General features: G+C 37.8%; 1 protein-coding gene across 1 annotated transcript in view; it reads left to right on the top strand.

Annotated features, from left to right (window-relative positions):
- The window catches only part of LOC132663107 (uncharacterized), a 514,936-nt gene that overhangs the window by 131,132 nt on the left and 362,174 nt on the right, over window positions 1-21,630 (top strand). The window contains exon 2 of the mRNA XM_078436607.1: window positions 12,819-12,874. Within this exon, the coding sequence (XP_078292733.1) occupies window positions 12,845-12,874 (30 nt within the window). The 5' untranslated portion in view covers window positions 12,819-12,844. The remainder of the gene's footprint in view (window positions 1-12,818; window positions 12,875-21,630) is intronic.

Raw genomic sequence — 21,630 nt, 5'->3', positions numbered from 1 at the left:
CTGATGGTTCCAGCCATCAGGGAAATTGTTATTGTCTTTTCTCATTAGAATCAGGACCCTTAGCATGGCCTGATCTGACCATTTTCCTTTTCATATCCAGAAATGTAACTTTTAGCTTTTTTGCTTTTTTAAAGGAAACACGTGTGACTTAATGATTTTGCTGACTTCAATAGGTATCAATTTTCTCATTGCAAATTTTAGGATAATAGGAAATTTTTTTTGTTATGAAAGATCATAACAAAATGGGTGAATGGCAACACTCCCAGAAGGGATAGTGCCAGCTCAAAATTAAGAATGAACGTTAAGTTGGGAGGCCTTCTGAGGTGACCCTGCTCATTGCTTTCAGTATTGAGATTTTGGTTCTGTAGTAAATATGCATGAAGGATGTCATGACTGTATTTTTGTAGATGTTCTTAAAATGCCCTCTTTTGCTTTTGAATGGAGAGTGGTTATAATTTTGTGGTGTTGGTGGTAATCATTTGCATAGCTTAATCTTTTTTTTTTAAATTTTTTATTTGGAAGAATTGCAAACTTACAAAAATAGAGCAAAGAACATTCTTATAGCCTATACCTAGCTTCATCTGTTGTTAACATTTTGCCCTATTTGTTTTATCTATCTGTATAATTTTTTTGTGACCAAATTAAGAGTAAGTTGCATGTTGTGTTCATTTATCCTTAAATACTCTGCTGTTCTTTTCCTAGGAATAAAGATATTCGCTTCCATGAGCACCGTACAGAAATCAACCTCAATGAGTTTAACAGTGACACAATAGGTTTATCCAGCATATGGTGTATATTTCAATTATCCGTCGGCACTAGCATGTCCTTTCCAGCCTCTCCTCTAGTGCAGTTCCATCTGGTCACGCGTTTAGTTGGCTTGTCTCCAGTCTCCTCTCATCAAAAACAGTTCCTCATCATTTCTTGATCTTTGATCACACTGATGTTTTCGGAGGATATAATTTGTTTGCTCTCTTAAAATTAAAACTTTTCTCACTTGGGATACATTTTATGTTTCCTTCTAGTTAGATTCATGTTATTCATCTTCCACTGGATACGTGACTTTTGAAAGAGACACTGTCACATATATAGTAATCTAATGGGTCACCTGGTCCCAAACTGGGGCTGTGTGTCACCAGTCTGGAGCCTGAGTTGTAGGCTCAGCTCTGCCATTTGATTCACTGTGCCGTCCTGGGCTAGTTACCCTTCTGGGACTCCCTTTCCTCATTTATAACAGGAAGAGATGGATTTCGATGACCTATAATAGCCCTCTGGATTAGACAATTCATGATTCTTTATGAATCCATGATAACAAATAGTTGTGTTCAGAGGCAGTTAGTGCCCTTATTAAATGTGAAAATTACAATAGCAACTCTCTTAGTTGCCTAGAATTTTGGAGAGCTTGGTCTGGATTTGTAAGCAAAGCTGAAATTTTAAACTAGAAGAGTCCACTGTATCTTGATTAGTGAGGGGAAAGATTATGTCTTGGCCTGGGCACAAAACGCAGCTTATCTCATGCAGATAAACTGACACATTAACACTGAGGTTCCAAGATGCTCACATATTTCAAAACCTATACCTAGGATCTAAAGCCTTCTTTCTGGCTGATAACAAGATTCCTGTAATAACACGCATTTAGGGTATTTTCCAAATACCCAAAGGCACGCATGACTGTAAAGAACACATGTGCATTTCATTGCAGTAACCCACTTTTGTGCTTAATTAAATTCCATTTGGCAGAAGTGGCGATTTGAATTCGATACACTATTATCGCATCGCATTACCAATACGCCTTTCAGGCTCCAGCCCTGGACACCCCTGATATGAAGCACTCTGCAGCAGAAAGAAGGAGTCTGTGAAGCTGCCAAAAGGCAGACTGAGCATTCCCCAGGGCAGCACCAAAGACTAAAAAAGAGGAACATGAGAGCTCATAGGAGGCATAGGCTCATGGTGCCTTGGAAGGCTGCTCAAGTACTCCTTGCCCCATTGGGAAGCTCTTTATTCAATACTAGCAAATGGTGAAAGACCCTTTCCGACATTTGTGCTTGGGCACTCAGTTGAGCTCTCAGACATCTGTGTTGGAAGCAGTGTTCATGCAGAGACAGAGAGCTGTATGACAGTCTACAAAGCATTTGTGCTTATATTCCATGGGAGGCAGCCTGGAGAAAAGGAAGGCAGTAGGGAGCAACTTATGGAATAGAGACCCTCTGTTCGAAATCTGACTTTAATACTTCTTTATGAAATGACCTCAGGAAAGTTACATAGTCTCTTTGAACCTTCTTAGTCTACAAAATAGACTTTATAGTGTGTGCTCTTGTGAAGATTAAATATGATATAGATATATAAGCTGCCTGCCTGGTACAAAATCGGCACTTAAAATGTATTTCTCTTTTTCCTCTTTATTTTCAAATAGGTAGGCAGGACAAGTGTTTTAGAGGGGAGAAATATGAAGGCTCATAGAGTTTTAAGGTTATTCTACTGGTAAGGTCCCAGGATGGATTTGAAGTTGTGATTTTTCACTAGCCCATTAATGTTTCTCTCCCTTGCACATATATCTGTTGAAAGTTGATTATAACACTGAGCTAGTTTCAAAAGGCTGGCAGCAATTTGTTTTTAATATCTTTTAAAGAAATGTTTATTTATTTATTTTGAGAGAGAGCACGAGCAGGAGAGAGGGGCAGAGAGAGAGAGAATTCCAAGCAGGCTCCATACTCAGCATGGAGCCTGACACGGGGCTTGATCCCATGACAGTGAGTGAGATCATGACCTGAGCTGAAATCAAGAGTCGGACACTTAACTGACTGAGACGCTCAGGAGCCCCACAATTTCTTTTTTAATAAATGTATTTTTTTTAAATTTAGAATAGTTTTAAATTTACAGAAAAGTTATAAAAATATCACAGAGAGTTCTATGTTGTCCTCATCCAGTTTCCCTGATTGTTTACATCACTATGGTACACTTGTTGTAACTAAGAAACCAACATTGGCACATTACTATTAGCTATTAATTACTATATTTCTTTTAGCTAAACTCTACATTTACTTTGATTTCACTAGGTTTTCCCTAATATCCTTACTGTTCCAGGATCCCATCCAGGATCCGATGTTACATTTAATTGTCATGTCTCTTTTGCCTCCTTTGGTGTGTGATAATTTCTCAGACTTCCATTGTTTTTGATGACCTTGACAGTTTCAAGGAGTACAGGTTAGGTAGAATATCCCTCATTGGTCTGATGTTTTTCTCATGCTTAGATTGGGGTTATGGGTTGTGGGGAGGGTTTTCTGCCCTGAAAATGTTTTTATTGTTCATTTCTATCACCTTAACTGGGATCAATGTTACTAAGATTTTTATCTTACTAAGCACAGAACACAACTCTAAGGTAAAACCTCACGACCAGCTCTGGACTGCTCAAAAGATTCCCTCACATGCTATTTAATTGTATCTCTGGATTGACTTTCTATTTGGTTTGCATGCATTTACTCACCGGATTACTCTGACTGAAATCTTCTGTGACGGTTCCCTTTCTTACCGAAATGCCAAAAGGTGACTCAAATAAAATTTCTAAATTATTTACAGTGTTTAACAATAAGTTCCATTTTCCCATTAGGTTCAGATAGTGCCTTTTCTGTACAGCCTTCCTTGATCCTCCTGTTTGTTTTTCTCTATATTTTAGACCTTTAACATGTTTATTTTAGTGTCTATAGGATGCATCTTAAGCTAAAGACTATATGCATATGATAGCTGCCTGGGTAGGTCAGCATTGCTCATTCGGCATGTCTTGTCACCCAGATGTACCAGATGTAACATCTCAGATGTTATGTCAAATTTCAATCACTGTGTACATTCAATTTTACTTCAGCTGTGACTATATACTGTTTCAGACAAGTGGTACAGAGAAAATCGGGCAATATTAAAGTATGATTTTGTGTTGGTTGGAACACACATAGTGCTTTGCCTGAGAGAGATAGGAGAGGACAATCAGAATAGTAAAAACTCTCAAAAGATGCTGAAAAGTGATCAAGTGAAAGGCAATCACCATAAATGTAATTTAATTCCAATAGGGTGCCATGAGATTTTTGCCACCAAAATGTATTTGCACACATAGTCTAAAAATTAATGTGGGTATTAGCTGTCCTAATGAAGGACCAGTTTGTTAAGGATAGGCTTTGAATAACCCTTCGGTGCATTCCTTGTGGCAATTAGCCCAGTGCTCTGAACACAGTATATGACCATTTGATGAATATTTTTTTGATTCCTACTCTTTTGCAGGCACCGTGATAATTGCTGGGGTGATAAGTAAATATAAAACATGGTCTCCTGTTTTGAAGAGCTCACAGTCCAATGGGGTAGATGGATAAGGAATCCGATAACTAGGTTTTGGTGCTATCCCAGTTCTAATGCAAGAAACACATGACTAGCTCTACCTGAAAAGATCTTGATGCTTCCCAGGGTCGTGAAGTATGAGTAGGAGATCTGGAAAAAAGGCACAAGAGTAATCCTTGTGAAGCAACAGCTTGTCCTGTTGAGAAATGAGTCATGAAGTGTTGTGGTAGCAGAAACAATGGGTGTCAGATGGAGAGTGTCAGGCCGGTAGGTTGAGGCCAGACTTTCAAGCACCTGTCTATCTACCATGTTGACGAGTCGGTACTTCCTTCTGTAGGTAACATTCAAGTGTTGTAAGCAGTGGGGGCTGTGTGTGTGACATGATGAAATTTGTATTTTAGAAAGATCGCTTTGAGATGATGCTTTGGAGGTGGAAAGGAAGCAGAGAAACTGGTCAAGAGACTCTTGGAACAGTCCAGTCAAGAGATGATGTGGGTGTGAATTCAGCATTAACCAGCATCTGTTGCATCTACTTACTGTCTCATTTGCTTGGTAAAACACCTAGCTCATGTTATGCATCCATAAATACTATCAAATTTAGTTCTGAATGACAAATAATCTCATTTTCTTAGATCAATAAAGAAGCACATAAGTGACAGCAATAGGGAAGTGTTTACTTGAGATGCAAAGTAGGGGAGTGCCCAAGAAATGAGGTAGATCTTGTGTGATGTCGACCTCAGGAATCCAGAATGGGGCCCTCCAGAGTAGCCAGAACTGGTGCCTGTCAGAATTACAAGTTCATATTTGCATTTCCCCTTCCTTTGCTTCCTGATCCCCACTCCTCTTGTTGATTCTGCTGTCTGCAACATGCACGGACGCAAAGAACTAACCTGAAGGATTGTCTAATAATGTAGTTATGCCTTTAGCAATCTACATTAACCTTATTTGACAAACCGTCAGGGTATAGAGACAAAGAGAGATCTTTATATTACAGGTTTTAATGTTAAATCCTGTCATAAACTGTTCAGGTATACTTCATAGAAGGAAAAATAGATTTGGTGAACAATGGAGTCAAGTTAAAACAAGAAAAAGAACATGTTCTGTTCTTTGGTAAATGTTTCTCTGTCAAGTATAGAAGTTCCTCTGTTTTTAGGACCAATACAAGTAGGGGCTTAAAGGGCCAAGAGCTGCATGCAGGGTCACCCTGGTGGATAAACAAAATTCATGGAGTGGGTGGTGGTCAGAAGGTGGCGGGTGATTGTAGAACATGACTCAAAGAACACTTAGAATTAGCTCTCTTTGGGGGTATGTCTGGTGGTTTCCATTCCTGTAAATGTAGCAGTAATCAGAACAGCAAGAGGCCTCAAGAACAGGCAAGTCTTCAACTGAGGTGGGAGATTTGAGTTCAGGTTTAGCCTCCAACCCTAATCCCAGTGAGACCTTGGCAAGTCGCTTCAGCCATCTGAGTGTTATTTTCTCCATCAGTAAATTGAGATGACTTAGCTCATCTCTGAGTTCCCTTTCACTCTGACAAATCCTTTACTCCATGATGTCTGATCTGTGAAATGTTACCAACAGCTTGCATATAGTAGTAAGGGCTCAGTGTGCTTCTCTGTAAAATAGGGGTAAGATGATCTACCTCACAAAGATGGTGTGAGGATTACATTTAAAGTGAGATCATGGGTGAAAGTCTTTAGCACCGAACCTATCAAATAGTAGGTTCTCAAGAAATCCCAGTGTCCTTTATCAGGTCTTCCATCTGTTAAAAATGTTTATTGAGCACTTACTATGTGAAAAGCTGTGTTCTAGAAGCTGGGTCCATAATAGTGAATAAAAGATACAAATTCACTACCTGTGTGGAACTTTCAATAAACAGACCAATGAATGCATGCTGGCACATCATTTCTCCCCTTCTTTCCTCCTTGACTTTCTCTTCCCTCCTCCTCTTCAACCCATTTTCTCTCAGCTCCTGGTGCAGATCCTGGCTGATGAGAATCTAACCCCAGAAACGATAGGTCAAAGGCTGGAGGACTAGTGTGTGAGACTTTGAATATTTTTACGCAGGGCTTAGGAAGTGGTGTGGATAAATGAGCTTGAATGGTGACAAAAGTAGGAACAGAGTTAATCAAAGTAAGTGGATACCAGGGCTGAACTTGAGTATTCTCCACATCTGAGAATGTTGACAACACTAAGCTGCTTACTTCTTTAGATGAAACACCTGGAAAGTCATATACACAGAGTATGCAAAGATAATTAAAACAACAACAACAACAACAACAACAACAACAACTTATGACTCTACAATCAACTCACTTCACTTAACACCATCTGGAGCAGGCCAGGCAAGGCATTGTTCTCCTAGAGGTGAATAATACTTAATTTCTGCCCTTAAGGAGCATGTGTTTTCCTGAGGGAGGCAGACATGAATCCCAATATACTGTGCTCAGTGCTTTTATAGATGTAGAAATATAAGAAACTGTCCAATGTAAGGCAAAATATTTTGACTGCATTCCTTTGATGTTGCTATTTTAATCCTACTGAGGTAAAATGAAAAGTTCTTCTTAAGTTCAAGAATTAAAAAATATTAATTTTGTTTTTAAGTCATGACATCACAACTAAGTATTACACATAGAGATGGTCAACATAAAGTAATATTTATAACAAAAAATATACATATATTTAAGCTTATTGATTAAAAATTGATAAGAGATTAATGTGGTGTTTTAGGCTAAATTTTTAGCGTTTTAAAAAAATGGACTTGGGGGGCGCCTGGGTGGCTCGGTCGGTTAAGCATCCGACTTCGGCTCAGGTCATGATCTCACGGTCCGTGGGTTCGAGCCCCGCGTCGGGCTCTGTGCTGACAGCTCAGAGCCTGGAGCCTGTTTCAGATTCTGTGTCTCCCTCTCTCTGTGACCCTCCCCCGTTCATGCTCTGTCTCTCTCTGTCTCAAAAATAAATAAACGTTAAAAAAAATTAAAAAAAAAATGGACTTGGTGAAATAATCTCAACAACAACAGATTGCAATGGTAGAAGGTATAATTTATAAAATTTAATACAACAGAAAACCTGAAAAATTAAGAAATATCTCTATTGTGATGCATACGGAAAAGACCCTGTGGACATGATTTATGAAAATACTGAAATAGAAAAATGTGTATGCTGTCACTTTGCTAGGAGAATATCGATCAAGGAATTCAAATGGTAGAGTGGTCTGTCTATAGAAAACACATCTGGAGGAAAAGTCATCAGTTGAAGTCCACTAAAGGTGAACTTTGTGCATCACGGGGAAGAGTGGAATAAGTGAATGACAGATCCGGAGGGGCAACAGAAGATATCTGGCACTTGCATTGTCTCTCTAATAAATCGAGAAAGACTTTGCACACACAATTTTATCCCATTCACTTTTAATTTTAATTGTAGTTCATATACAGTGTTATTTTAGTTTCAGGTGTACAATATAACGGCTCAGCAATTCTCTACATTACTAAGTGCTCATGGCGATAAGTATACTTTTAATCCCCTTCACCTATTTCACGCATCCCTCACTCACCTCCCTTCTGGTAACCACCAGTTTGTTCTCTAAAGTTAAGAGGCTGTTTTTTTATTTGACTCTCTCTCTCTTTTTTTCCCTTTTTTCATTTGTTTTGTTTTTTAAATTCTACAGCTGAGTGAAATCATGTAGTATTTGTCTTTCTCTGACTTATTTTGCTTAGCATTATACTCTCTAGATCCATCCATGTTGTTGCAAATGACAAGATTTTGTTCTTTTTTATGGCTGAATAATATTCCATTGTAGATATATATACCACATTCTTTATCCATTCATCTATTGGTGGACACTTGGCCTGCTTTCATAGTTTGGCTATTGTAAATAATGCTGCAGTAAACATAAGGGTGCATGTATCCTTTTGAATTAGCATTTTTGTATTCTTCAGGTCAATACCCAGTAGAACGATTATTGGACTATATGGTAACTCTATTTTTAATTTTTTGGGGAACCTCCTGTCTTCCACAGTGGCCGCACAATTTGCATTCCTACCAACAATGCAACAGGGTTCCACTTTGTCCATATCCTTGCCAGCACTTGTTTCCTGAGTTTTTGACTTTAGCCATTCTGACAGGTGTAAGGTGATATCTCATTGTGGTTTTGATTTGCATTTCTCTGATAATAAGTGATGTTGAGCATCTTTTCATGTGTCTGTTGGCCATCTGTATATCTTTGGAGAAATGTCTGTTTATGTCTTCTGCCTATTTTTTAATTGGATTATTTGCGGTTTTTTGGTGTTGAGTTGTATAATTTCTTACTATTTTTTGGGTATTAACCCTTTGTTGGATGTGTCATTTGCAAGTATGTTCTCCCATTCAGTAGATTGTCTTTCAGTTTTGTCGATTATTTCCTTTGTTGGGCAGAAGCTTCTTATTTTGTGTAGTCCTAATCATTTTTTAAAATTTTGATTTTAATTTTTAAATTTACATCCAGAATAGTTGCGTATAGTGCAACAATGATTTCAGGAGTGGATTCCTTGATGCCCTTTACCCATTTAGCCCATCCCCCACCCCCCACAATCCCTCCAGTAACCCTCTGTTCTCCATATTTAAGAGTCTCTTATGTTTTGTCCCCCTCCCTGCTTTTATATTATTTTTTCTTCCCTTCCCTTGTGTTCATCTGTTCTGTGTCTTAAAATCCTCATATGAGTGAAGTCATAATCATTTTTTTTTTTTGCTTTTGTTTCCCTTACCTCAGGAGATATATCTAGAAAGGTGTTGCTATGACCAATGTCAGAGAAATTATTGCCTCTCCTCTCTTCTAGGGTTTTTATAGTTTTAGGTCTCACATTTAGGTGAGACCTAATCCATTTTGTTTATTTTTGTGTATGGTGTAAGAAAGTGGTCCAGGATCATTCTTTTGCATATAGCTGTCCAGTTTCCCCATACCATTTGTTGAAGAGACTACCAATTCATTTTTGTGGACCCCAGAGTAATGAATAGCACATTACATACTCTGGTTACTTGGTAAATGTTTGCTGAGCGAATGAAGAATGAATAAACAAATGAGAATAGAAAGGATAATATAGCACTGACCCTCAAAGCAACACTAATCCACCTTTCGACAGTAATACCTTCTATCACTTCGTACTGTAATAATCTGTTTTTATTACCACTCCCATCAGAGAGTGACTTTCTGAAGGGCAGGGACAATGTTTTTCATCCATATGTTTATACCCAGCGCTTGTAATTTAGCAGGCATTCAGAGAACGTTTGCTGAATAAATGAATGACAAAATTTTATATTAAGGGTGAGGAGTCTTAGTCTAAGAAAACAGAGATGTTTTCTTTTTATTTCATTTTTATCACAATAGAGGTTTAGAGGAAAGCCACGGGTACATGGTTTGGGGGCTTCTAACCCATGTAGAATCAGAGTCTGATTAGGAAATATACTTTGCAAGGGCACCACCTATACCATTTGGAGGAAAATATGAAATAAGACGATGTCTATTGAGGGCTCTCCCCAGAGCTGATTTTTACTCTGCTATTTCCCTGGGGACCTCTGGCGCAGTTTGCTCTGTTCCTAGCAAAGCTTTTGGCCTCAGCCCTGACAGCAGCTTGGAGGCAGATAGGAACATTGTTTCATGAAGTAATTTAGATACGATTTAAAAAAAAATCTCATCTTGGCACAAACCTTGCAAGAGCTTGGATTTAACCTGTTGTTATGACATTGCAAGGAATAATAAGTAAGCTGCAAACTGGAAAACTGCAGAAGCTTGGGAAGAAAGAACTTAGATTGCAATTTGCACACAAGCCGCTCAACATAAAATAAAAGGGTGCTCAAAAGAATAAAGTACTCGAGTTAGTTTAGAGTGCTCATTTCCGCATATAATCACAGAGAAAGCGCTTGAAGAATTCCCTCTCTGTTTTAATTTCCAGAAAGGATAGATACTTGGAATTTCACGGTGATAAATAAAGCCTATAGCCAGGGACGGTTGGAATTGATATTAGGCCAGAGATTTGAGGGTCCGATTTTGGTTTATATTCCAAGGCCCCTTTAGAGCTCCCACATCTGATTAGGTCTCAGAGATCCACTTCATTACCTAGCTCCGGAAGGATGCGGAAGTGGGGCTGTCTGCTGATCCAACCATAGAAGGAGAGCTAGAGCTTCAAGAGATGAGAGATACAGGGTCCAGCTTTGTTGTAATACAGAGGAGAGGCAAATCATTCAACTTCTCTAAGCCCAATTTCTTCATCTGTAAATGGTGATCGAATGAGGGAAAGCATGTAAAGCAGGGCCAGGCACACTGCGTGTATGCCCCGAGGCCGTAGTTAGGAGCGCTCAGGCTCAGAGAGGGGAAGTCACCAACTCCAGGTCGCGAGCACACTCATATCCACTTTCTAATCCGACATTGTTTCTATGTTTGTTTGTTTGTTTTTACATAACTTAGTGAGGTGACATTCACATTACAGTGAATTAACCATTTTAATGGAACAATTCAGTGGCTTTTTATACATTCACAACGTTGTGCAGCCAACCACCTCTGGTCTAGTTCCAAAACATTTCCATCACACCAAAGTAAAACCTGTACCCATAAAGCAGTCTCTCCTTTTCTCTTTTTTCCCAGCCCCTGGCAATCACTAATCTGAGTTATGGCTATGGAATTACCTATTCTGGGTGTTTCATGTAAATGTAGTTATTCATTATGTGACCTTTTGTGTCTGGCTTCTTTTACTGAGCCTAATGTTTTAGAGGAATCTTTAAAAAAAAATCTAGCAATCTGTTTTTTTTTTTTTTTAAGGTAAAATTTGCCTTCAATAAAATGCACAGATTTTAAGTATAGAGTTTAAAGAGTCTTAACAAATGTAAATACTTATAAATCAAAATGTAGAACATTTCTTTCACCCCCAAAATTTCTCTTTTTAAAATGAATTTAATTCTATGTATTTTATGTGTTTGTTGCTATTGTAAATTTTTAATTGCTTGTTGTCAGTATTTAGAAATATTAATTATTTTTATATATCAACCTGATATCCTGTCACCATGGTAAATTATTTCTTTGTTCTAGTAGTTTTTTTTTTTTTTAATAGATTCCTTAAAATTCCCTAGTTAGACAATCATGGCTTCTGTAAATAAAAGGCAATTTGACTTCTTTTTCCAATTTGCAGAACTTTTACTTCTTTTTCTTGCCTTATTGCTCTGGCTAGGACCATCAGTGCATGAGACTGGAAGCAGGAACGTGGACACCTTGCCAAAATAAGTCTGGGAATGAAGCCCAAGGGGTTTGCCATGCTAGTGGCATGAGAGAGGCAAAAGGAAATAGAAAAGGAGACAGAAGTGGAGGGCTACAGAGTCAGAAATGCCCCCTGATAACTCTCATCAGCACAGGCAGAAGACAAACCCTTGCCATGAAGTATCCTCAAGTCCCTAATCTTGTCTTTTTGGATCTACAACGGACCAAGGCAGGACCTAGATTAGTGAATTCCTGCAAGGTTTTTTGAGCAGTTTTTAGGTACTTAGTCTCTGCTTCCCACATGTGTTGTTTCTAATTATAAAATCATCATGGACACAATTTAGGAACATTTGCTGCCCAGGAATTATGATTTATACCATGTGGTATGTGTTGCAGCTGAGTTTCATAAACTGATTTACCAATGTGATAGAATCAAATGCACTCAAAGACTGGCAATTTTTACTGAGCTGGAGGTTATCCAGTTTTTTCACTCACAGGATTTTATTTTCCTCAGGCTTTAAGGCATCCTCCAAAAGTTGAGAGTTTACCTGGACTTTTCATGTGCATAATTCATTTTTGTTCCTCGTAGAGACCCAAGTAAGCAAATCCAAGGGCATTTTCTTTTCTAGCTGAGGAAATGGAGGCTCAGAAAGACAAATGACTTACCCAAGATCACACACAGCACAAATAGCAAGGCTGGGACTGGCACCTAAGTTCACTCTCCAAACCTATATATTTTCTTTGACCTGCTATTGTCCCCTTACAGAGATAATGCAGAAACCCAGGCCCTGCATCCAGATTTACGAAAGACTGGGAGTTTGGGATTGGATAGGTTTCCAAACAAAATGTAGGGGACTGTTACTCTAATGATCAATGTGTTAATACTGCATAACATTAACCATACTTTTCAATTGACTAGTACAAATGGGTAAGACTCAGTCAAAATTTTCACCTCAGCAAAAGAGAAGCTGGAAGGTGTTTATGAATTTTTTTTGCTCAGGATATTTCCAAACTATAAAAGAAGAGATTAGGGAAGTATCAAGTCAGAAGAGAGATAAGACTAAGTAATCGATGGTATGAAAAGTGACCTTGAGAAAAGATGGCTGATTGGGTGACAGGAGTCTGATTAAGTCTTCATAGACTGAAGTTCTAAGACATCTTTTTGGGGATGGAAACTATCTATACTGAATGGTCAGAATATGAAATCATGTGCAGTTTCTCAACTATAACCTGCTTTTCTGCCCCCACAACTTTTCCTCGTGTTTTTCTCTCTTCCTAGATTTCCTTTTCTTCTGTTAACCAGTGATGAACTCCCACTCATCCACCAAGCCCCAGGTAAGATCACATGTTCAAGGAAGGCCCCAGTAGGTCCCAGAGAATTCTCTGCTCCTCTTCTTTATGAGATCTCCCTCTACCTTGACCATATTTCTAAGAAGTGAAGTACAATAATATCCAAGTGTATTCAAATTATTTCTCCATATCTAACCACTTAAATCTACAGTTCTTGAGACAGGAGACTGTGTCTTCTTCATCTGTTTACTGCAGGACCTGCATAAATGCTAACACACAGTAGACTGTCAAAGGCTTTCTCAGCAAACAGTGAAAAAAACTTGCAACACTGAAAAATTCTTTTATTAAACATACCTTATATAGCTAAAAAACTCATACACATTTGCATATTGTCTCTAGGTTAGATGCCCTACGAAAAAGAAATAAATGTCAACATTTAATGAGATTTCTCTGCTTACAATCATGCTGTGGGAAGAGAACATTGCCACTGCTTACAGAATTTATTGACATCCAAGATTACATGTTGCTTTTGGAATGCACACCATGAAATAGGAAGAGAATGGCTAGGAAAATGTGAAAATGTGGACATGTTGGTAAAAAAAAATAATCTTAAAATTATATTTGAGTATATTTTTATTCAAGTTAACTATCATAAATCACGTAACTAAGTTACACATTCATCTAGAGGACAACCTAGATCCAGATATAAGTCTCGAGACCTATTTGCTGTGTGAGCTCCTGAGCTTTTTTGAACCTTGTGTGTCTGTTAAATGGAGGCAATGTATATTTTTGGAAAATGTAAACTATTTGTCATTAAAATTTTTTGATGTAAAGAGGCTAATTACCCCTAAGCCCATAGCTTCAACCCATTTCCAATTAAAAGTCCAATGGAATTATTTTTAGAATTTGGTGAGATATTTTCAAGTTCATCTAGAAAAATATCAGGGTAGTGTGAGTCAAGAACACCTTGGAAAAGAGGAATGATGAAGGCCTGCTACTACAGATACATGAAAGCATGTTAGAAAGTTACAGAGTAATTTAAAAATTGTTGGTACAGGGATAGGGCCAGACAGATGGATAGTATACTAGATTTTAGTAAGTGATAAAAATGAGATTTCAAATTAGGAATAAGAGCAGAGATTATTTAGTGAATGGATTGGCACAATTGGCTTGTCATCTGGAAAAAATGGTAGCTAGTGCTATGTGTTAGGCATAGCTCTCCATATTTTATACCAATTAACATTTTTAATTTTCACAGGAATTCCATAAGTAGATACTATCATTATCACTATTTTACAGATGAGGAAATTGAGATACAAACAAGCTAAGTAGTTCATCCAAGATCATACAAGTAGTCAGAAGTAGAGCTAGAATTGGAACCCAGGCAGCCTAGACTCTGGGTTCATTGCTATTAACCATTATGTTTTACTTTCTCACAGCCTCATGACTTGCACCCAAATACATTTCAAACAGATTGAAGTTTTTAAAGTACATTTAAAACCAAAATATAAAAAAATCTTTCTATAATTTTGGGATATGTAAGGTGTTTTTAAATGACATTAAAATCAGAAATTATAAAAGAAAAAAAGATTTGACTGTATAAAAATTAAAAATATTTTAGCAAAACCAAACCAATCCAACAAAATACAAAATATTACAAATTAAACTAGATCAACCAAGCAATAACAGAGAAAATCCACAGAAAACACCGTCAGATGACACACTGGCACGCATGTAAGCAATGTGGTTAAATATTAATAGATCAATGAATAAAGAAGGAGTTCAATAGAGGATTTGTGAATTAACTCCTGGTATATTCATGCACCGTAGAAAATCACTGTTTTTGGAGACAGTAGTGTAGCTTGTCATTCACTGCATGGAAATATGCCTGTGATACATTAGTCAATGAATAGAAAATTAAAAACTTACACTATGACTCTATTTTGTGTGGGGGGGGAGAAAGCATGTGGGTGCTTGCGTGAGTGTGTGTGTGTGTGTGTGTGTGTGTGTGTGTGTGTGTGTGTAGGAAAAAGCCTGAAGTGGTTATATCTCAAAAATATCTCAGGGTGGTGTGCTTATGGATGATTTTTACTTTCCTTTTTTATTTCACTTTTATTGATTGTCAAAATTCCTTACAATATACATGTATTTCTTCAACTTTGAAGTGGACTAAGCCTTGAATTACCCTTTTCCATAAAGTTAGAAGAGGAATATTCTAAGAACATGATAAATTTATGTATTCCTAGATGACAGTAGTTTCTATGATGTTTTGGTGGAAAGCTTTAGAAAGGTTTAGAGAGAGTGGCTTATAGTGAAAAGCCAGTGACACCATATAAGTTACTAATTTCTACATTTCAATTTCAGTGTGCTCTGAGAACATGACCTATATATACAATTTCTACTTTTGGGAATTTATCTTGCCTTTATTTTTGTAGCCAAATATATGACCTACATATGTAAGTGTTCCTTAAGGTCTTATAATGAAGGTATATTCTCTTTTCTTCCCCTGAAATCACTATGTATATATTAACTTATTAACTTTGTTATTCAGATTGTCTATATCTTTGGTTGGTTTTTATCTACTTGAATGGCCAAAGTTGGGTTGGTATTTTAGTCTCTAATAGTTGTGTTTCTGAACATTTTACCTAGTATTTCTAATTTATATGCATTTTTATTCTTGAAATTTCTGTGTACTGTGTTTTTTGTCAATATGCAAGGATATTCCCAGTCCTGTTTAATACTACTTGCTGCATATTCTCTTTTGTCTGAAATTTTTATTGTGAGTCCTAATTCCTATTTGATTGGACTTGCTAAAACATAAGAATGCTTTCCCTTTCTTTGTATGTTTAATCTTTTAAAATAATTTAATACTTTGGATTTATAGGTGTCTCTTCCAGTTATGTTTTGATTTCTGACCATTTGTGTTTACTGTCACAGCTGATACATTTGGTCTCATTTCTATTATCTTCTTTCTATTATGCTCCCATACTGATTTATTTTATTAGAGTTTTATTCTCCAGAGTGGGATGCATATGTCCCAGCTTGTGTATAAGATCATTCATTGGAAAGTCAGAAGAAAATATTTTTTTATTGAAAAATAAGAAAGATATTAAGCTTTACTAATATTTAATATGCTTTGATACCGGTATTTTGCTCAGGTCCACATGTAAGGCAGACCCACTCTGGTTATTCACAGTGAGTGAGGTAGAAGAGAGTGATTTCTAGAGTCAGGGTGAATGATGGTGACACTTTTACATTTTGCTCAGTTTTCTTGATTCACTGGAATTTAAGTGTGCTCAGGTAAGTGGTTTTAAAGGTTATTTCTTTTACTTTTATCTATGCTAATTCACAAAATTGGCAAGAATCTTAAAAATAATTCCTGGAAAAAAAAAAAAGAAAGAAAGGCAGGTTAAAAGTAACGTCCATTGTGCAAACACAAACACAAGAGAACAATAATAACAACTCTCTCCCTTCCACCACCACCACCACCCCCCAAAAAGTAGACTAGGTAATACTTTCCCTTTTCCTGGCAGGAATTCACCATCAGCCACATTATGAGGTAATAGAGAACGTTTTCAAAACGGATGTTTGGAAATGTTTCCTGGTGTTTCCATTGCTATCTGATACATTGCTGAAATCAATATAAATGTTACACTTATAAAAAATAGTCTCTCATATCAACATACTTTAAAAACTTGAAATAGAATTTTTATCCTATTTAAAAGCTTTAGAGAATTTTAAAACCATTTGTTGAAGAATAAAAATATAAGACATACTGATACCTTTTCAAGAACAATTGAAAGTGGAAATTTACTACCACATTTCAACAATAACAATGACATAATTGGTGGAGGGGGAAATAGAACACAAGTGTCATGATTTTTAAGTGTAGCCAATGACATGTTTCTTTGCCTTGAGTTTGTCTAATCTCCATGAAAGATCTTATTTAGTTATTAGTCATGAAAACCAAGTTTGAAATAAAAACGGACCCAGAATTGCACCTTTGAATTGCTACATTGCAAGATATGGAACCAAGATTTTCAAAAACATTGCAAGCAAATTTAATCATTCTTCTCTCAATAAAAGTTATTATTTTAGTGAAACTAAAAAGTTGTTTGTATTATTAGTAGAACTTGTTTTAAATTAATGTTAATTTCAGGTTATATCTCATGCTTTTCATGATTCTGTTACTGTATGTTCTATAATGAATGTACATATACATGTACATACAATGGTACATGTATTTATATATAATTTATTAATAATTCTGGAGTGCCTGGATGGCTCAGTTGGTTAAGCATCTGACTCTTGACGGCAACTTAGGTCATGATCTCACGGTTTGTGCTCTTTCTCTCTCTCTCTCTCACAATAAACAAACTTAAAAAAAAATCATTGGAGCGGAGATATATTGCTCGAAGTCTCACTGATAAAAATAAGAAGGGCAGTTTTTAAATTTGGCTTATATATTTTTCCTTTAATTAAAAAAATTTGAATGTATTTTCTCTAATTATTGATGTTGAGAATTAAACTATGTTTATTTCCATTGCATAAGAAAGTTAACATACTTGCATATATTTTTTCCCTCATGTCCTAATTTTTATTGAAAATAAGTTTTGATTTTGACCCAAATTATTATCATTTTCATCATGTAGCTTCCTTTCTGAGAATTATTATTAATGTCTATATTAGGTTTTAAAACCATATTTATAATTATTTAAACAACTTTAATTATATCACTGAAGCTTTTCTACAACTTCCACATTCTTGAATTGTAAAAATTTTGGTTTATGTCTTGATTAAATCACTAATTGATTTTTTTTTTTTAGCTTCATATACAGACTCAATTGCTTAGTTATAGAATTCTTTGTCACAATATTTTCCCCTCAAAATGCTGTAGACAGCACTCTGTTGTTTCTGGAAATTTGCAATACAAAGATGTCTGTTTTATCTCTACTGTATTTTTTAATGTTATTTTTTTTTCTTCATTTTGATTTCTGTGATTCTTCTACTGGTTTCTCCTGGACTCACTCCCATGGCTATTGTCTTTATCTTCTCACCTGGCACTAGAGGGTCTAAGATAGCCTCAGATGGTTTCATGCAGTCTGGGGCCTTGGTATTGGCTGTTACAGGGGTCTTTCTCCAACCTCTGTCTCTAATGACCCAGGCCACATTACATGGTGATGAGGATGTCCCAATAGGTGAAGACAGAGCTCAAGGCCTAGGCTCTAGAACTTGCCCACGTTACTTCTGACACTTCCTGTTAGTCTAGACAAGTCACAAGGCCAGCCAGATTCTATCCACCTCTGGATAGAGGGTGTGGCATTGTGATTGATAATGAGAAATATACATTTGATCTTTATCCCTGTTCTGAAGCTAAAACCTGTGGAATCTCCACAGTGACATATCTTTTGGATGCTAATGAGAAGGTGGTGGCTGGGGGCTTCTGAATAGACTCAAGGGAATCAACCACATGATTAGGGGGTTGGAACTTTCAGGCCTACCTTCCAATCCCTGGGGAGGGGAGAGGGACTAGTGCTTGACTTAATCAGTGATGGCCAATGACTTAATCATACCTACATAGTGAAGCCTCTATAAAAATCCTAACTGAAGGGGTTTGGAGAAGTTCACTTTGCCAAACACATGGAGGTACTGGGAGGGTGGCATGCCAGAGAGAGCGTGGAACCTCATGTCCCTTTCCCAACACCTTGCCCTGTGCGTCTCTTACACCTAACTGTTCCTGTGTCGTATTCTTTTATAATAAACTGATAATGCGGTTCGTAAATTGTTTTCCTGAGTTCTATGAGCCATTCTAACACATTGTTGAGCCAAAGGAGGGATTCATGGGACCCCCAATTTATTGCCAGTCGGTGAGAAGCACAGATAAAAACCTGAACTTGTGATTGGCATCTGAAGTGGGGGTAGTCTTGTGGAACTGAGCCCTTAACCTGTGGGATCTGATGTGAACTCCGGGTAGCTAGAATACCCAGCTGTCCACAGAGAATTGAAGAATTGCTTAGTATGGAAAAATACTCACACATCTGTTGTCAGAAGTGAAGTATTAGTATTAGTGTGAGCATAGTAGAGTATGGAAAAACAGAGTTTTCCTTTAGTTGGTAAAGACAGTATAGAGAAGAAGTAGAATTTTTCCTTTCCCAATGATGCAGGCTAGGTCCAAGGAATTAGAGGGGATTCCACAGTTTTAGCCAAGAGGGTCCTTGGCTTTGTGCAGCCTAGAAATCAAATGCAAGTGTAAGGAAAGCGAGAACAGAGTTTATTGAAGACCTAGAGAGAGTGCGGAGTGTCTGGGAGACTGGGAAAAGAAAGAAGAGTGAATCTTGTCTTTACCTGGGCTCTGGGGTTGTATTGAGACTTGTGCTCTGGTGTACATGTCTCCTCAGGTGTCCAGGAGCAAAGAAAGGTGAGTATTTAGGTGTCTTCTGTAAGCCACTTGTGCCCTAGAGCCAGGGGTCTTGGTGAGTTAGTGGCCTGGAAAATGCACATGATAACTCCTCCTTGTCACTCATTAGATGTTGTCTATTGTGCTAGAAGGCTCCAAGGAAATCAACTCCTTGGCCTTTACAAGGAGGACAAACATTATCTGTACTATAAGGTGTGGGTAAGGCAGGGATGCAGATCCTAACAAGAATGGAAGCAGGAAAAGGAGCAAAAAAGCAGTCCTTTATGGAGTTTCTTTAGTTTCCCTATCTCACCAAGGCATTGCAGTCACATTGCAACAGGGCATGGATGCTGGGAAAGTAGGAATTTGCAGCCATTAAACAATTTGCATGAATTAAACTGCAACATTCTTAACAATAGAAGTTTATTCTCTACCCTCCTCCACCCCTTGATGATCCAGAGTCCTAGTTTTCTTCCATTCCTGAGGACCTTTCTGCCAAAGCAGGCAGATTTGACAGAGAAGACATACTGGTTTCTCAAAAGACTTAGTCGAACTTCACTTTTACTCATATTCCTTTGGCAAGAACTGTTCTTATGGCTCTACCGTAATGTGAAGTGGAAGGTATCTTCCAAGAATAACAATGGAAGGGAGACCATGAATCTTTGGTGGACAGTCAGTCATCTATGCCACATCCAACAGTTGTTTTGTATTGTTTTGTTTTGTTTTTACTTCCACTCCTGACTCTGTTATCAGAGACTCATTCAGAAGCCCTCCAGAGTCTTTCTGAGAAACAAATTAGTATATTTGTGTTATTTCTTAGAGTACATGTTTCAAAAGAAGCATTTTATGTCTTCAAGGTGATTTTCTTATTCGTACGTGCAGCTTCTTTTCAGGACCTAGGACCAACCCGCTGTTTGGCATGGCCTCCTACTTGACGTGGCCTTTTGCTTCTGTTGTGAGCAGTTTCTTCTTGAGATGGGTCCTGGCTTAAGGAGAAAGGCTAGCAGCAGAACTAGCATTTTGATGGTTGGGTTTTCCCATCCCAAGATCTCTTTTCACCCCTGCAAATTACTCTTCTAGGGATTGTCTTGGTCCCTCTACTTCCTTTCTACTCCTTCTCTATCATAGGGACAATCATGAATAGAGCCTAAATGGTGCCTTGGGTTCATTACCATTAGCCTATATGAAATATACATCCCCTAACGTGTTGGGCATATGTATGGCATCCTTCCTATTTTCCAACGCTGATGCTGGTTTTTCCCTAATTTTATATCCGTTGGTCATCCCATTTGACTGAGGGTGGAGGGCTGAGTGTTGGATGCCTGCACTTACATCACCATCAGATGCAGAGGAATTACACAGTCTTACATTGAAATGCTTGTGGAAATTATATGGCGTGTGATATCAGTTTCTTTAAAACACCTTGTAAACTTTTACTCTTGCAGAACTATCATAAATCTGTTTAATTCAACAGTTTACACTAAGTATTCCAGTATTCCACTTCGAAATAAAGCATGTTTCTGCTTGATTGAAACTTTGCACTGTTGGAAGTTGTTAAGAATACCATTTGTTGCAGCCAAACTTCTCCATATCTGATAAGCAAAAATCGTGATAGATAACTCAGTGTGTATTTGTTCAGTGGGGAGTTGCTGAGACCGCACAGCTGTGCCAGAAGTGGTACTCAGCACTGGGCTGCAGGCATCAGGAATGGCGCTTCTGCCCTCATGCTGCTCACAGTTGTTGAGGAGCAGACGGTAATTGAATCAGTGGGATGATGTTTTGGAATATGAACCTCTCCCCCCTTGCACGTAACCTTTCCTTGGCGGCTTTCACGCTGACTCTGGGGAAACAGGACTGAAAGGGTAAGACACAGAGAGGTTTTCCTTTCTTGTTTTTTTTTAACCTTCAGCACAGGCTTTCTTTTTCTTGGTTTTCTTTTTCTTGTTTTTTTTTTTTTTTTAACCTTCAGCACAGGCTTTTGAGACGCAAAGGGCAGGCTGGAGGGAAGCAGGGTGTGAACTTTTATGCCAACACAGGAAATCTGAGAAGAGTTGTCTCACTTGTGGTTTCGGCGTGGTTTGGGAGGAGGAGGAGAAGTGACCTTGTGCAGCTGGGGCATGTGAGGTGGAGGGGAAGACCTGGGTGTCCATGTGGTAGGGTGGCAGGGTCCACACAGTGGTCCTCTACAGCTTCTTCAGCCCAGGATCTCGCTGAGGTGCAAGAAGTTTTTCCATGGCTTGGGACAATTATAAACCCTCCTCAAAAAAAAAGAAAGAAAGAAAAGAAAAGAAAAGAAAAGAAAAGAAAAGAAAAAAAGAAAAGAAGATGCTGAGCACCATGACACCCAAAGAAGCAGCTGATGATAGAGAGGAGGAAGCCTCTGGGTTGGTTTTATGGCAGTAAT

The sequence above is a fragment of the Panthera onca genome, chromosome D4 (genome assembly GCF_046562875.1).
Source record: "Panthera onca isolate mPanOnc1 chromosome D4, mPanOnc1 haplotype 2, whole genome shotgun sequence".
Lineage (NCBI taxonomy): Eukaryota > Metazoa > Chordata > Mammalia > Carnivora > Felidae > Panthera > Panthera onca.
This window is presented reverse-complemented; position numbering and strand designations above follow the sequence as displayed.